The sequence below is a fragment of the Rhincodon typus genome, chromosome 33 (genome assembly GCF_021869965.1).
Source record: "Rhincodon typus isolate 14 chromosome 33, sRhiTyp1.1, whole genome shotgun sequence".
NCBI classification, from domain to species: domain Eukaryota; kingdom Metazoa; phylum Chordata; class Chondrichthyes; order Orectolobiformes; family Rhincodontidae; genus Rhincodon; species Rhincodon typus.
The window spans coordinates 28,363,492-28,380,616 of NC_063364.1; the positions used below are offsets into that span (position 1 = coordinate 28,363,492).

At 44.0% G+C, this 17,125-nt stretch overlaps 1 protein-coding gene across 1 annotated transcript in view; it reads right to left on the bottom strand.

Moving 5' to 3' along the window:
- Nucleotides 1-17,125, bottom strand: part of itga11a (integrin, alpha 11a) — a 116,423-nt gene that overhangs the window by 30,584 nt on the left and 68,714 nt on the right. Inside the window, exons 10-13 of the mRNA XM_048615755.1 lie at nucleotides 15,604-15,677; nucleotides 8,074-8,218; nucleotides 4,594-4,742; nucleotides 3,544-3,684 (exon numbers count right to left, since the gene is read on the bottom strand). Coding sequence (XP_048471712.1) covers nucleotides 3,544-3,684; nucleotides 4,594-4,742; nucleotides 8,074-8,218; nucleotides 15,604-15,677 — 509 coding nt within the window. The remainder of the gene's footprint in view (nucleotides 1-3,543; nucleotides 3,685-4,593; nucleotides 4,743-8,073; nucleotides 8,219-15,603; nucleotides 15,678-17,125) is intronic.

Genomic DNA, 17,125 nt, shown 5'->3' on the forward strand with positions numbered 1-17,125 from the left:
TAGTTGTCTACCTGTTTGTCCCACGTGGTGTTTTGTGCAATGAACAGGTCTTAAACTATCACAGCAACCACCTCAACTCACACAAGAGGAGCTGCGTTAGGACCCTGTTCAAACAGGCCGCTACACACTGCAGCACACCCAATCTGCAGAAGGAAGAAGAGCACCTCTACAAGGTCTTTACCAGGAATGGATACCCTCACAGCTTCATCCACAGATGTCTAGCCGACAGACAATACAAGCAGGACACACCAAAACCCAAAACAATAACCACCATACCATAAATAAAAAACACCTCAGAACTGATAGCCAGACTACTCAGACCACGAGGAATCATTACAGCGCACAAACTGGCAACCACACTAAGACAGCAACTGACCAGGATTAAAGTCCCAATAGATACCATGGACAGGACAAGTGTGGTTTACAAGATACCATGCGGAGACTGCATAAAACATTACAACGGACAAACAGGCAGGCAACTAGCAACTAAACAACACGACCAAATGTCCTTGGTTTCAGTACACACAGACGAGAAAAACCACACTTTCAACTTGGACAACACTACTATCATAGGACAAGCCAAACAGAGGACAGCCAGGGAATTCTTGGAGGCTTGGCATTCATCTGTGGACTCCATCAACAAACACATTGAATTAGAACCGATACACCGGCCATTACAACGCACAACCGGAACTGGCACCTACAGGAAGCAGCAAAAATCAGCCCATATAAACTCGAACCAGCACAGGACAACACCCCTTTTACAGATATAGTAGGAACTGCAGATGCTGGAGATTCTGAGATAACAAGGTGTAGAGCTGGATGAACACAGCAGGCCAAGCAGGATCAGAGGAGCAGGAAAGCTGACGTTTCGGGCCTAGAGCCTTCTTCAGAAAACAGGAGGCTTCAAAGCACTGAGGATGTCACCTAGTAAGGGGACGAAATGTCTGCTATCAAACTTCCCAGCTCAACGAACACACCAAAATCTACAACGATTAAATCTACAAAGACACAAAGAAGTTGTCCCACTGTGAGTTGGAACATTGCATGTACTCAGGTGTAAAACTCTAAGGGATTTGCTCTTTCTTCAGAAATAGTATAGAGACTTGTTATGCTGCTAGGTATTTCTATAGCCCTGACCCTGTCAAGTGAATTCACCAACCCCTCACCTAATCCTCTTCCTTGACCCAAATCCTATGTACAAGCCTGGACACTCCAACATTGCTCCTCTCTCTCAGGCTCCCAGCCTCCCACTACTGTCTCTCCCTTGTTGCTCATTCTCTCTCTTCTGCTCCTCAGTAAGGGTCCCTGCCCCAGCCCCACCTCCTCTTCGTTTGATAGTGCCTTCTCCCACATTCCCAATCTCTAGATGACCCGTCTCCGCTGTCCCTCTCTCGGAAGAACTATTCCTCAGCAATCTGAAGGTGTGGAACACCTAGTGCTAACTAAAACTGATGGCTATAGTGTGGGATGGGCAGTTGGCAGGGCCGCTCAGTGGTGCCTGCTGTAAACCATTGGTTGGTAAATTGAAGCAAGATTGGACATGAGGCTATAATAGGCCCTAATGAAATTCTTCTTTGCATCTTCTGCTCACTGTAGGACTGGGTGGGTGTCTGGGTCAACGAATCTCCACTAAGAATTGAAGCTTTTCAAACGAGCTTTTCAAATCAGGGCAGGCTACATTTCTCAGGACATACTTTGATCTCCCCCCCAACCCCTTCATGACCTTTGGCAAAGACTTAACCACAGCACCTGGCATCTCTCATGAGTTTAAAGGCTCCATCTCCTCACAACAGAAGCAGTTTTTTGCATTTCTGTCATTTTTGATGTAAAGCAAAATTGTTTCTGAGATCTGGCACTTATGCCGAAGTCATCATTTGCATCTCATCCCTAATTGCCGTTGAGACGGTGTCGGTGAGCTGCCTTTGTGAACTGCTATGGTCTTTGGGGTGTAGGTACAGACACAATGCTGCTGGGGGAGGTGAGGAGTTCTTATAAAAGGAGGAAAAGCTGACACAGTTCCCAGTCAGGATGGTGCTTTGTTTGGATTATTTCAGGGATGTCCACCATGATTTTCGTCCCCTCCTCCCTGAAGACCCTGATTCTTTGCTGTTGGACTGTTTCCAATGCCCTATGCTTTGTTTGAATGGCTGCTTTATGTGTTATCTACAAAATCCAGCGGTCAGTTTTTCAAATGCATAATTCAACAAGGCTAATCTACTACCCCAACACAGTGATCCTTCTACTAGAGTCACTGAGTAACGGTCATAATGAGAAATTTGATTAATTTCCTATTCTCCTCTTTCCCCTGTCTTAACCTGCGCTGTCGTTGGGCCTAAATCCTGCAATTCCCTCCCTAAGGGCATTGTGCGTCTACCCACAGCACATGGAGCAGTTCAGGAGGGCAGCTCACCATCACCTTCTCAAGGTCAATGATGGACAGACAGAATGGATGTGGAAATGGAAGAAAAAGTACTCAGTCCATATTTAAATAGCTTAGGCACTGAGGCCAATTGTTGTCTGTCCCAGTTGCAGGTGTAACTGTGGAAATATGGTCACTCAGTCAAACCTATTTCCTTACAGTCTACAGTCCTATATACCAAGCTGCTTCTATAGCCTTGAGCAATTAGTGAGCTCAAAAAAAAGCAGACCAGGAATTTGCTAGAATCTGCCGCAGCTTGATTCTGTAACTTTGATGGAAGTACAATGGAAAGACTCAATTTTTATTCATCTATGAGATGTGGGTGTCCCAGTCTGGGTCAGTGTTTATCATCCAATTCTCGTTGCCCTGGAGAAGGTGATGCTGAGCTGCCTTCTTCAACCACTGCAATCCTTTGTGTAGGGTATGTAGGGACACACACAGTGCCACCTTTTATTAGACTCTGTAGCAGTTTGTAACTGCTGTGGGCCTGGAGTCACATGTAGGCTGGACCAGGTAAGGATGGCAGCTTCCCTTCCCTAAAGGGGATTACTATAATAGAATCCCTACAGTGTGGAAGCAGGTTACTGGGCCCATACTGGACCCTTCGAAAATCATCCCATCCATACGCACACACCCCCCCCCACCCCATCCCTGTAACACTGTATTCTCCATGTCTAACCCACCTAGCCTGTACATCCCCAGACACCTTCGGCAATTTAGTGTACCTAACCTGCGCATCATTGGACTTGGCAGGAAACGAAAGCCCCCAGAGGGGACCCATGCAGACACAGGGAAAACATGTAAACTCCTTAAGGACAGTTGCCCGAGGCTGGAATCAAAGCCAGGCCCCTGGTGCTGTGAGGCAGCAGTGCTAACCACTGCGCCATCATGCCACCCAACCAATGAACCAGATGGAGTATTACAACAATGAGCAGTGGCTCCATTTTCTTTAAATTGAATATGAATGTCACCACCCATCATGGTGGGATTCGAACCATATTCCCTCAGGACATTAACCTCAGGGTTACTGGCTCAGTGACATTACTGCTTTGCCTTCCCAGGTGATGGAGTGGGAGCAGATCTTAGGAAAAAACATGCAAAGAAAACATCTTAGCAGTTACCTTGTAGAGGGAATAGATGTAGATTTTACCCTTTTCTCTACCATCACTGAAAAACATAGGAGCACCGACCAATAAAACATCAGTCACCCCATCAGCATCAACATCCACTGGAGATAGTTCGCTTCCAAAGTATGACCCAATCTGAAATAAATGTGGCAGGAAAATGATTAATTGCTGATTGAAATGTTATGCCAATGTAAGCATCGTACTAGAACCTCTGTGATACTGAGCATAGAGGTGAGCAGGAGATTGTGTCAGGCAATAGTTTGACCAATGATACAGTCTTTAGTCCTGTCCCTGGTGACAATTACATGATGGATGACATACAAAGTCAGAAAGCAGGAAGGACTGAGAATGGAGAAAGTGCAGGAGCTTTTTTCAAAGACCGCAGAGAAACTCAAATTCGAGTGGATTAAATGTCTCAGGAGAGCTGCAACCACTCTCAGTCTTGGCCTTTGATAAAGACCAAAGTTGTTTCGTTCCCTGGCTGAACTGACTTCAGCCTGAGCTGCAGAGTGAAACTTCTGATCTGCTGAATGCAATAATAATTAAGAAACATCTGGAGAAAACCAAAATTAGAAAGGGATGAGAAATGAACAAATTAATCCTCCTGAAGAAAGATTATCAAATGAACCTTCTGCTTTTGCAAAAGAACCATTATTAAAATCAGGAATGATTGCCACATTTCCCAGACAGTCCATGATTAGCAATCACACATCCCATCTCATCCTGTGGGTGCCTGGCAATGTTTAGAAACCCAGGCAGATACAAGCTCATATTCAATTTTAAGCAGGCTGTTGCCAGCTCTTTCAAATTGAGGTGGGAGAAATACCGCAATAGTCTGCACAACTCATCGTCTGCGACAGAAAAGAGTTGGAAACTGAACTTTGATGAGCCCCATAACACTTGTCCTATAACAGTGAGTCGGCACACAACAGACACAGACATGTAATTGGGGATAGACTTGCATGCATGTGATTCACATTTGTCCCGCACATGTGGAAAGGCAGGCATGGGCTGGTTACAGACCATCAGTGAGAGTTCACTAACCTGTTGGCCCTTCAGGGATTGCTGAATGGTGACACTGCCGTCATTTTTCATTGTGAATACTATGACTTTTCCGGTGTGGTTGAATCTGGGAGCGCCTGATACGTACCAAATCCGACCTGATTTTGGCATCACTGAAGTAATGGTGTAGCCTGAAATGGAAAATGCAGAGTTGGAGTACTCAATGTTCTTGTGCTTATGACTTGGTTCGGCAGCATCTCCCATCTCCAGATCAGAAAGTTTGGGGTCCCGCTCAGGAGACCCAGCACATTTTGATTCTCCAGGGCAGTCATGAGGAGGTTCTGCACGGTCTGAGGTGCCACCTTTCAAGTGAGACTGAGTGCCCACCTGCTTACTCAAGTGGGCATCGTAGACCCAAAGCAGAGCAAGGACGAGTACTTCCTCAGACTTCATTCCCCACCCCTCCCGACCCCAGCCAACACCTAAAAAAAAGACAGCTTAGAAAGGTAAAGTCACTATTACTCTCTCAGATCATAGGGCTGCTTTCCCATTAGTGAAAGACACCCAGTGCTGGCTTAATCTGAGGGTCACCAAGCCTCAGCCGAGGGGAGTGATCGAGAAGGACAGCTCTTCATGGAAACCTCAGCTGGTGTGGGAATTGAACCCATGCTGTTACCATCACTCTGCATTGCAAACTAGCTGTCCACCAACCACCATGGCAGACAAGGGCATTATTTAATTGCTTTTTGTGGGATCTTGCTGTGCACAGACTGGCTGCAGCACTTCATTTGGTACAAAGCTCACATGTTTTAAATCATATCGATGGAAACAAAGCTTTTTAAACTCGTTCCAAATTGGCCAAATCACTGAGGCTTCCGAACATTATTTCTCTGTTAGATATTTGACAATGTCTGCTAATTAACAAGGAATGTTCTGACAGAGACAAAAGAAACCTCAAGTGAAGCAAACCACAAATACAGAGCTTAGGTGTCGGAGTTGGAACGTCTTGATGCCCACTCCTCAATGGTTAAGCAGCATTGCTCGGTTTCAGGACTGCAGTGAAGAGTAGAGATTTCTGCAGGGGAATCAGTACGCACAATCACACACTGAGGTGGGTCAATGCTGATACAGCCATGCTAATTCAATAAGGTTGTACCCAACACTTAACTCCAACTAAAGACCTTTCTCGGGAAGGATCTGCAGCATCAACTTCAGCTCTCTTAAGAGATGCAGCTTGAATCACAGAATGGTTAGATTTGGCCATTTGGCCATTCCTTCTGTGCTAGCTCTCTGTAAAGGCAGTTCACCTGGGCCCACTAACCTGTCTTGAATATCACAATTTTGATTTGGTTTCTGATTCATTAAAAGTGGGCTGGTTACAGTTCAAGATTCCGATCAAATGATTTATGTTCCAAACAAAGTGTACACAACTGGGATGAATGAACTCTTGAACTGTTACCCTATTCATGGAAAGATATTCGACTGAAGGAAATCCCTTTCACCCCTGCATTTGGAGAGCAATGAATTGAAATCAGTTACTTTACCTTCCTGTATTTGGAATTATGACAGATCAGACTGTTTCGCAACTCCCATCCATTGCAATTCCCTACATTGCAATGGTAGCTACTCTTCAAAAGCTCTTCATTTACTGTAAAGTGTTTTGCAATGTCAATGCAAATATTTCCCATTTTATGAACGTAGGATCCAAGTTCATATTTAACAACACCTGGTCCAACAACTTTACATCAATGCAATGCCGTGACTCTGGGCTGAGTTTTATGTTCTTTTGGCTATGTCTGAGCAGCATTGGGTTTTGTGGAGCAATTTTCACTGCAAGCCTGAGTGAGTCACCTCACCCTATCTTAGCAAACTCGCCTCAGTAATTACCTACCCTGGCCCTACGGTGCCTCTCACACCCAACCTACCCCAACTTGCCCCCCAGCAGATTTCCAGGAATTTACTGGCATCCCTTGTGCCCATGCCATTTGTTGTGCACCCAGAAAAGTACTGTATGTAGGTTTACTGACATTTGCCCCACTCATGGCACACTGGAAGGAGTTGTTGCCCTGCCTTTCAGGGAGGGACCCAGTGAACGGACTGGTGTAAAGGTGGAACTTCCTCTTCCTGGGGACCAGGAGTGGAGGACATGAAACCAGAACCTGCCCAACCTGGTCTGAGGTTAACCCCCGGGTCAGTGGGGTCTCAGCGTCTGGAGGAATGCCCAGTGCTGCTGGAAGAAGGTCAATGTCCTTTTCCACTCTGCCAGAGTAAATGTCATGATCTTCTCTATGCACACTCGCCCTCTCTCTGCTTCTGTACCCACCTCCCACCAAGTCTCATGCTCTCCCACTCTCACTATTGTCTGCAACATCATCTCTCCCTCACCCACTCCCAACCCCCGACACCACTAACCCTGCCTGCCCTCTGTGCTGCCCACTCACTCACTCGGGACACCTCCCTACCTGTGCAAACAGGAACAGCTGTGCCACCCACTTCATTAATACCCACCTCTCTCCCATTCAAGGAGGAAACCAGCCCCCAATGGGGCAGAAAGAGTCCAGGTGGTTGATGTGCCACCCATCATCAGCTTCTCACCCTTTATGACAGTAGGATCCCAACTCTGACAGTCCCGATCAGGTCCAGGATTAGTATTGGAGGCTTATAGTGCTGGGACGCACTGAAAGAAGGCTATTCCCCCTTCTCTAGACTGAGGTCTGCTGGCATGTTTCCTGGCTTTGTGTCTGCACTAAACAACAAAGCAAGGCAGAGTCATGTGAGCCTGATCTCTCTGGCTGAGGGGCAAAGCACAAACAAGCAAGGATGCTGTGAACATCGGGGTCAGCTCAGAGTGAGTGAGGGCTCTGATAGTGAGTAAAGGACATGGAGATACAGCCTGGTCCAGTCCCTGAGCTGGGGAGGTGTCCCTGAGCACACAGTGTCCTTCCTGCAGCATTACAGTGACAGTTACCTGGGCAGCATTGAATGGAAGTGGATTGGACATGTGTCATGAGGGCTTTTAGAGATTGGCACATATCAGATGCCACGGTCTGCGGATGTGAAGTGTGTGCATCCAGTGCCCGCGAAGTGTGCCCTGAGATGTTGATGCCCGGTTTTCACAATGAAGCTCTTTAATGACAAGTGCCAAGCTGAATCTGGCAGGTGCATATTCTGCCCGTGATCTGCCCCACATCTCACTATAGCCCACGTCACTCAAACCCCAAGATAATTCCATCCGCTGTCATTGAAGTGGCATCCTTACGGCTCAGAGTGAAAGCCAAGATGCAAAAGACCTGCCTAAGCACTGTCCTTACAATGCCCCTTCACACCAGTGCTCATTGCTCCTGCAGCAAGCAAAGGTCCTGTTGATTAATGACATACTCTGCTCTGGCACCACCTGGTATTTCTAGAACACTGGTTGCAGTTAAAAAGCCCATAATATTATTAGAAAGTCACAGTGGGTATCGCAGAACAAACTACATCTAAAGTGTGCTGCAAGGTACATAGACACATGACTGTACTTACCCAGATAGGCCCCATGGTTTTTCAGCTCTTTTGGGAATTCCTTCATGTAGGCATCTTTGGAAGGGATCACTCGGCCGTGACTGGTTTGTTTTAAGACAGCACCTGTCCAATCATAGGCCCCTACCGCTCCAAGAAGGATCCCATCCTGCCAAAGGAAGGTGGAACCCAATGAAGGCATAAATAACACAAGAACAACTTGCATTTATATAGCATCTTAAATGGACATCCCAAGGTGCTTCACAGGAGCATCAGCAAATAAAATTTGATCCAGAAGCCCAAAATCAGATATTAGTCTTTTAGATATTGGTCAAAGATGTGGGTTATAAGGATTGCCTCAAAGAAGGAGAAATGGGAGAAGAGTTTTAGTTATGAAATTCCAGAGCTTAGAGTCCAAGCTTCTGGAGCCACTGTTGCCAATGGTGAAGTGACCAAAATCAGGAATATGGAAGAAACTAGAACTGGAAGAGCACAGAGAACATGCGGAGTTGTGGGGGAGGGGAATGCTGTATAAGGGATTCGGGACCCCAGAGCAACCTGGTAATGATATCAGGAAGTTGCATTTCATTGAGCATAAATATCACAATGTGGGCAGAGTTAGAACACTTTGGGTGAACACTAGGATGAGAGAGGACTCAAGAGCACATGGACATGAACGTAAGAAGAAGACAGATCAGTCCTGAACTAATGTACCTATAAGATAGAGCCTGACATTTCCACAACTATCATATTTAGAGGCATTAAATACGAAAGTATAACAAATAGTTGGTTTGAGATCTAAGCCTGATGGCAGTTCTTTACTTTGCCTGGTCCTCAACCAGTATTCCACAGAATAAAAGAGACGAGGTTAGAGTAATAGGGAGTTACAAAGCCGTAGGAAGGTTTGAAAGCAGCAATGAGAATTTTAACGTTGAAGAATTGTCAGTGTAGCTCAGCAGCATTGTTGAAAATATTTGTGAACCAAACCATTTCCTCTTCCACCAGAGAATAGGCAACAGCTGCAGCAGAATGGCTAGGAGTGTGTCAATGAGCTTTTGTGCAGAGGGATCCATAATCCGACCAAAAACCCATAATTCAAAGTGTTGCTACATAACACAAGAAAAATTCCCTTTCTCTTTTAAAAGCTACATTTTCAAAATCACAAAAGAGCTGTTCTTTCACTGTGTTTGTTCCAAGAACATTATTAAATCAATAAATATTTGATTCCGGTTTGAGGAATTCACTCCACTGAGAGTTTTTAAAAATATACTTTTAAAACGAGCAATGCATATTTTAAAAGTCAGAAAAATCTTTTAATGTTGCTTTGATTCAAAGGATGACTCTCATAGATGAGAAAAAAAATCATAAAGTGCCAAATTCTTGCTTTCTAATCTTTATGCTAAGGAATCATAGAATCCCTACAGTGTAGAAGCAGGCCATTCAGCCCACATTGTCCCTTCAAAGAGCATTCCACCTACACCCACCCCAATACCCTACCCCTGTAACCCTGCATTTCCCATGGCTAATCCACCTCGCCTGCACATCCCTGGAGACTACAGGCAATTTAGCATGGCCTATCCATCTAGCCTGTACATCTTTGGACTGTGGGAAGAAACCCATGCAGACACATAGAGAATGTGCAAAATCCACACAGTCACCCAAGGCTGGAAACGAATGCAGGCCTCTGGCACTGTGAGACAGCAGTGCTAACCACTGAGCTACTACGCCACCCTATTAAGGATATAAACTCTTGATAGGTAGCCTAATTCAAAGATTTCATTTTCCTTCTGTTAAGTAAGGTAACCTTCTTCACAGCGTCTCGTTTTGTCCTGACATTTGAGCTCAGAGCTCTAACCGAATCCTCTGCAGGCCCTATTTATTCTTCTTGCTAACATTAGCATGCCCATCTTCTTCCTTCAAATATATTTCTAATTTTTCTGTGCGTTGGTCTCCAGCCAGCATACTCTGTCCTTCTGATGGGAGGTTGGGATATTTGGTAATTTGGCAACCAGAGGTCGTTTTCTACAGTAAAAACAAAAGTGCTGGAGAAACTCAGCAGATCTGGCAGGAGAGAGAGAAAAAAACTAACTTTTCGAGTTTGTTACGATTTGTCTTTGGAATTGAAGGGAGAGGTGGAAAAGTAATTTTTTTTTAATCGTAGAGGAATGTGGAAGGAGCAATGGGAACAGAAAGGAAGTTCGGTGGGTTTGCAATGAACGTTAGCAGACAGCCTACTCCTGGAAATGGGGACAGAGAAGTCAAGGAAAAGGAAGAGTCAGAGATGGATCGAGTAAAAGTGGTGAATGCAGGTTCAAATGAAGTATTCAAGAGGGGCATTGGAGAATTAGTTGGACAAAAGTAACATGCAAGGGCACGTGGTAAAAAAGCAGGACACCGGCACTAGATGAGATGCCCATTTGAAAGCAACATGGGCCGAATGGCCTCTTCCTGTGTGGTAAGACTCCTGTGATTCCATAACTACCTTTGAACTAAGTGGCTTGTTAAATCATTGTAGAAGGCAGTTAAGAGTCTACCATATTGCTGTGAGTCTGGAGTCTTATGTAGGCCAGACCATCTCAGGATGGCAAATTTCCTTCCTTGAAGGACGTTAGTGACCCAGATGAGTTTGTTACAAAAATCGATGATTTTATCACAGTTACTGAGGCTAGCTTTCCGTTCTAGGCTTTATAAACTACATTCAAATTGCGCCAGCTGCCTTGAATATCCGATTAAATGCAAAGTATGGTGGTGTTGGAAATCTAAAAGAAACTCAGCAGATCTGGCAGCATCTGCGGAGAGAGACACAGAGTTAATGTTTTGAGCTCAGTATGACTCTCATTCAGTTCGGAAGAAAATTCACACCAGCCCCGAAATGTTAACTATGTTTCTGTCCACGGAAACTACCCGACCCGTTGAATTTCTCCAGCATTCTTGGTGCTTGTTTCGCCAGAAGATTAGCCTGGCCCGGTGGATTACGAGACCAGTGAAAATATCACTCAACCATCATCATATCATGGGACAAATGAAACAAATGATGGGGCTGGGGGAAGGCTAAAGCTTTTAGATGTTTAGGAGTGAAGGTTGGAAAAACTGGCAGACATGGGAAAACTTCTCTAAGATTCAAAATCAAATCAGAATGGATTGGCAGCGCGGTAGTCTGCTGGTAACATAGTCTAAAAACCTTAATAGCTTTCAATCCACTGGCAAGATTTGTGTCCAAATGTCATCTCTCTCTTATTGGATGGGTGGTTATGATTTGGGCAGCATCCAAAAACGGTGAGTGAACCAAGACCAAAGCTGTGAGTCACTGCCTCTGTGCGCCAACTCCAGTGAGCTAACAATAGGAACTGTCAGGAATATACAGCAGGTCAGGCCAGCACCTGGAAAGAGACAAGGCAGGATCTCAATTTTTGAGGCCAAATTCCTCACCAGATTTCAGATGAAGGGCACACATCCAAAACACTGTGGGGCTAGCAATGAGTTTGTGGTAGCCTGCGCTAACATGCAAAATCAGATTGACACAAATGCAAGCGCCAGGCAGCTCGGAGGAAAATTTCTGTCTGACAGAGCAGATATGAAATAAAAACAAATAAAGCAAACAAAACACCACAGATCGAACAAGCAATTGTTAGTCACGGAAATCAACAATTTCAGGCCTAGATACTGACAATGGGGCGGGGGGTGGGGTATGCTCAGGATATTAGCTGTGACTCACTGTGTAACCTCTCTCAGCTCAGGATTAAAAGGCTAGGAGCTCAAATTCCACTCTAGTGGTTTGAGCACTTATCTCTTACTGCAGAGTGGCTCTGAGGGAAGAGCTATATTGACAGATGGTGCTGTCTTTCAGATGGGACATTGAACCCAGACCCTTTCAGGAGATATAAAGGACCCCACAGCATTATTTGAATTGCCTGTCCTGGTGACCGGGCCAGTACTTATCTCACAATTAGTATCAGTAAAACACAAATTATTTGTTTATTACAGCATTCTTATTTCTGAGAGCTTGCAATGGGTAGGTTAGATGCCACATTCCTAACATGTTCATCATAAGTTCAAAAGCACTGAATTATCTGTAAAAAATGCTTATGGTCATGCTGACTTCATAAAAAATGCTAAATAATTGCAAGTCTTTTGTTTTTTTTCTGATCTGTCTTCCCTGTTTGCAGATGCTGGAAAATCTGGTGCATCTTTCGAGTATTTTCTGTTTGTATTTCAGGTCGTAAGCTGTTAAAGTTTTTACCTTTTTATGTTTCCAATGATTACTTAATGATCACTGTCCCTGGTAACTCCGGGAATTAAAACAGATGTCCCATTGTTTCTATCATGGAAACAGTTTTGAATGGTCTCCAGAAGGAGGAAGGTAGATGTCAGCAGCTTATTTTGGATAAGAAAATGAAAGCAGAAGATTATTGTGTGGCAGCCAACAATGGAGTGAAGTGAAACTGGGATTTGGTGGGGGAAGGAGGGGATCCCTTCAGTCAGGGTACACCAGCTGCACTTGTCTCAATACCTTGGTCCAAGTGATCTAAGACATAATCCAAACTGTCTCATTCAACCATAAATTTGCCTCAAGAGCCATAAAATAAATGATTTTCATTCTCTTTGAAGGTGGATCAAACAAGGGGATTCAATTTGGAATATCAATGGTTTTTAGATTACCGTGTGAGATACTAGAATAGGAAGCTCTGATCCCATTTTAATGCCTTCGAGTTGTTCCATTCCTTTCCCCATATCCCATGATTGCTTCTCCTTCCAGATTTAAACAGCCTGAGTGTTTATGTGTGTGTCTGAGTGTGCGTGTGTATGTCTGTATGTGTGTCTGTGTGTGCGTGTCTGTGTCTGTGTCTGAGTGTGTGTGTCTTTGTGTTTGTGCGTGCATATATGTCTGAGTGTGTGTGTCTCTGAGTGTGTGTGCCTGTGTGTTTGTGTGTGTCTGTGAGTGTGCATATGTCTCTGTGAGTGTGTGTGTATACCTGTGTGCGTGTCTGAGTGTGTGTCTTTGTATACGTGTCTTTGTGTATGTGTGTGTGTGTCTGAATGTATATGTGTCTCTGTGTGTGTTTGTGTCTGAGTGTGTGTGTGTCTGTGTGCATGTGCCTGAGCGTGTGTGTCTGTGAGTTTGTGTGTGTCTGTGTGTGTTTGCGCATGTGTGTATGAGCATGCATGTTTGTGTGTCTGTGAGTGTGTGTGTCTGAGTGTGTGTGTCTGTGAGTGCGTGTGTGTTTGCGTGTGTGTGTATGAGTGTGAGTGTTTGTGTGTCTGTGAGTGTGTGTATCTGAGTGTGTGTGTCTGTGAGTGCGTGTGTGTTTGCGTGTGTGTGTATGAGTGTGAGTGTTTGTGTGTCTGTGAGTGTGTGTATCTGAGTGTGTGTGTCTGTGAGTGCGTGTGTGTTTGCGTGTGTATGTATGAGTGTGCGTGTTTGTGTGTTTGTGTGTGTGTGTGTCTGTCTGAGTGTGTGTGTGTGTCTGTGAGTGAGTGGGTGTGTGTGTGTCTGTGTGTGTGTGTGTGTGTCTGAGGCATTCCAAATCCCTAACCACTCGAAATGTCAAAAGTTTTTTCTGATCTTACTTCTGGTTCTTCTGTTAGTTACCTTCAATCTGCATCCATTGGTTATTGACCTTTCTTCCACCAGAAACAGTTTTGCATGACTTCCTGTATTCAAAGCCTTCTTATTTTTAAAGACTGCTACTGAATCTCCTCTTAACTGTCATTGTTCTGAGGAAAACAGCCTCTGTGTTTACAGGCAGCAGATTCTCGGTGGTGAAGAAACTTTATCTGACTCATTGAACCTCACCTTCTCAGTTGTTTGATGATGTGAATTTGCTAAACTGATCTATGTTCACTTTGTCTGATTGGTTATGGCTGGCTATGGACTCAGAAAATAATAAACAGGTGGTAGAAAGCATGGAGTAGACATTTAAATGTAATGTAAATAAAATTCCTACGCACAATGTCACATCTGTATTTCTTTGGAATATTATAAAATACACAACAGCTGTGATCTCTGGCTTTAACAGATCTACAACAGTTTAATAGCATTTCCTGGAAGTAATGCTACATTAGAAATTAGAATGTGAAGTACCACCTTTTCCGGTGAAAATGACCTTAAAAAATAAGTATTGGAGCAGGTTTTCCATCCCCCTCAAACCTAAACTGCCATTCAATAGGACTCAACATTCCTCCCATCCACTTTCCTGCCCTTTCTCTAGAATTCTTGATTCCCCGATGGATCAAGAATCTCTCTATCTATCTATCTCAGCTTTAATTATACTCAAGGACTCTGCCCCACAGTTTTGGAACATAGGACAGGAGGAAGCTACTCAGTCCCTTGAGCCTGTTCTGCCATTCAATGAGATCATGGCCTAACCTTTGGCCCTTATCCCTTGGTACTTTTGCTTAACAAAAACTTATCCATCTCAGATTTAAAATTAACAACTGATCCAGCATCCATTGTAGTTCATGGAAGAGAGTTCCAAAAATCTGTGTCAATCCTAACACTTCTCCTGAATGAAAACAGAAATTGTTGGAGAAACTCAGCAGGTCTGGTGGCATTTGTGGAAAGTTAACATTTTGAGTCTGGTGACATCATCCCTGTGTTAATATTCCAATTCCCCTACAATGAATAACAATGTTCCATTTGTCTCTCTAGCCACTTGCTGCAGCTGTATACTAACTTTACACCACTCATGGACCAGGACTCCCTGATCCTCCTATATCATCCAGTTGTAGGATTTTACTCCTTTCAAATACTACACTATTTTTCTATAACCAATGGATTTAACTGCATTGCCGCGATTCTGAGAATGCAGACCATCCTCATCAGACTTTACATAATGTGAAGAATAAGTATTGTTGGATGTTCTGAGTTTAATATTTCTGCTGCTGGTTAAGAATTTACTGAAAGCAAAAATTAAGTAAGAACAGTTTGATTCCTCAACCACTTGAACAGAAGTTCCAAACAGTGAGTTCATAGAATATTTATAACAGTGTTGGCAATATGTGGGTCACTAGGTCAGATTGAAACAGTGAACTTAACGTGACAGGTTTACATTTTATCCTCTACTTTGCTGAAGTTTCTCATTCTTGTTGGATCTGGTGCCGTCAGCACAAGAAACCCTCAGGTCATCACAGCTAGAGGACATTAGGCCAATGTCCAACCCAGGTACTAAGTGTGTGACACAGGGGAGAGGACTGTGGCTGAAACAGTTTCTTGATGTTCTAGCAGGGAGTTCTGGATAGCAATCACCTAATTGAATCCCATTGTTGCTTCCAAACTACTTTATTATCAGTTAAATATTTTGGAACGTCTTAAAATTGCAAAAAGTTCTATATAAATAAAAGTTCTTTCCTTCTCTTTCTGACTGATTTAAACTGAGGGAGTGTCGACATTCTGAATGCAGCCCTGATTCAGATTATCCCGTGCAGCTGAATCTGGGATCTTTTGATTTCTGACTGATCTGAAACCATCTGGGTACGTTGGGTCAGCGCAAGCAAAAATAAGTCCAAACTGTGTTCAAAGAATAATTCAAACAAAATGAGTTGACTCTCTCTCACCTCCACAAAGTGGGTTGAGAACCCTGCTTGTGACATTTCCAACTGAAAAGATGTTTCATTCCGAATGTTAGTGCCTAATATTAAAAGAGAAGGAGCCATTCATCAATGTTAAATTGTTCAGGTTTTTACATTTGCTAGTTGAAAATGTCAAAGTAACAAACGAATTACTTTTATTTTACCCAACAATGTCAAAAATAATTCATATTCCCTACCTTGCAGCACAGTGGCAGCAGTGTGTACCATCCCAAGATGCGCTGCAGGGACTTACCATGGCTTCTCCAAAGCCAGGAGCTCTGCCATCAGGGGCGTCAAAGGCAACATATACATTGGAATGCTGACTGCTTGCAGGCTTGTCTCCAAGCCATACAACACTCTGACTTGGAGCTATATCCCCATTCCTCCACTACTGGTCAAAAAACAGAGCAGTTGAAGAAGGCAGCACACCAATGCCTTTTCAAGGGATGGGCAATAAATACTGGCCCAGTCAACGATGCCCGCACCCCGTCAACTGATAGATGTTTTTAAAATTCAGAACAGGTGTATTGTGAGTCAGATGCAGAGTATTGTTCCCTCTGCACTGACCCAACAACGTACCATAAGCTGACCTCAAGGTGCATTTTCGACTGTGCAGCATGACATTGTGATCCCACATATTCCAGGCCTGAAGTGAAAGGGTTCTTTTGGCTGCCATTGCTCCAACGTAATTAGCAGGATTGGGGAGGGCTGACTGGGGAGAACTGGGATGTTTAGGCCAGTAAGATCTCTGGCAGTAAATGGGAATGCCTGTAGTTAGTTGTGGAATATCAAAATTGCAGATGAGACAAGATGGCATGAAAAGAATCCTGAAGACTTCAAAAAAATAAAGAAAGATCTGTAAATGCTGGAAATCAGAGACAAAAATAGAAATTGCTGGAAGAAGAGTTCAGTGTTGAAGGATAAATGACAGGCCTTCCACTAGTAACAAGATCTGATCTCTAATCTATTGGTAGAATCTTGGCTGCTAAACCTTATACTTTTCCTGCTTTTCAAAACAGCCATGGAACTCCAATAAAAAGATGCCCCAAATTTCATTCTGGTGCAGGGAATTCTTTGTTCCTGAAAATCTCATCCCAATCAGCTCAATAGTTAGCGCTACTACCTAACTGCGCCAAGGATCTGAGTTCAATTCCAATCCTCAGGCAGCTGTCTATGCAGAGTTTGCACGTTCTCCCCTTGTCTGCGTGGATTTCCTCCCACAATTAACCACAGGCTAGATGGATTGGCCATGCTAAATTGCCCTGTAGTGTGCAGGCTAGGCGGGGTTAGCCATGGGAAATACAGGGCAGTGGGGATAGGGTGAGAGGGTGGGATACTGTTTCGAGGGTCGGTGCACAATCGATGGGTCAACTGGCCTGCTTCCACACTGTAGGGATTCTATGAATGCTTGTGTACTTGTTTAAGTTTTTAAGCATCTCAATTAATATGATGAATAATTTCAACTTGGTCATTTGGATAAGAATGGACAAGGAACAGTTTTAAGATC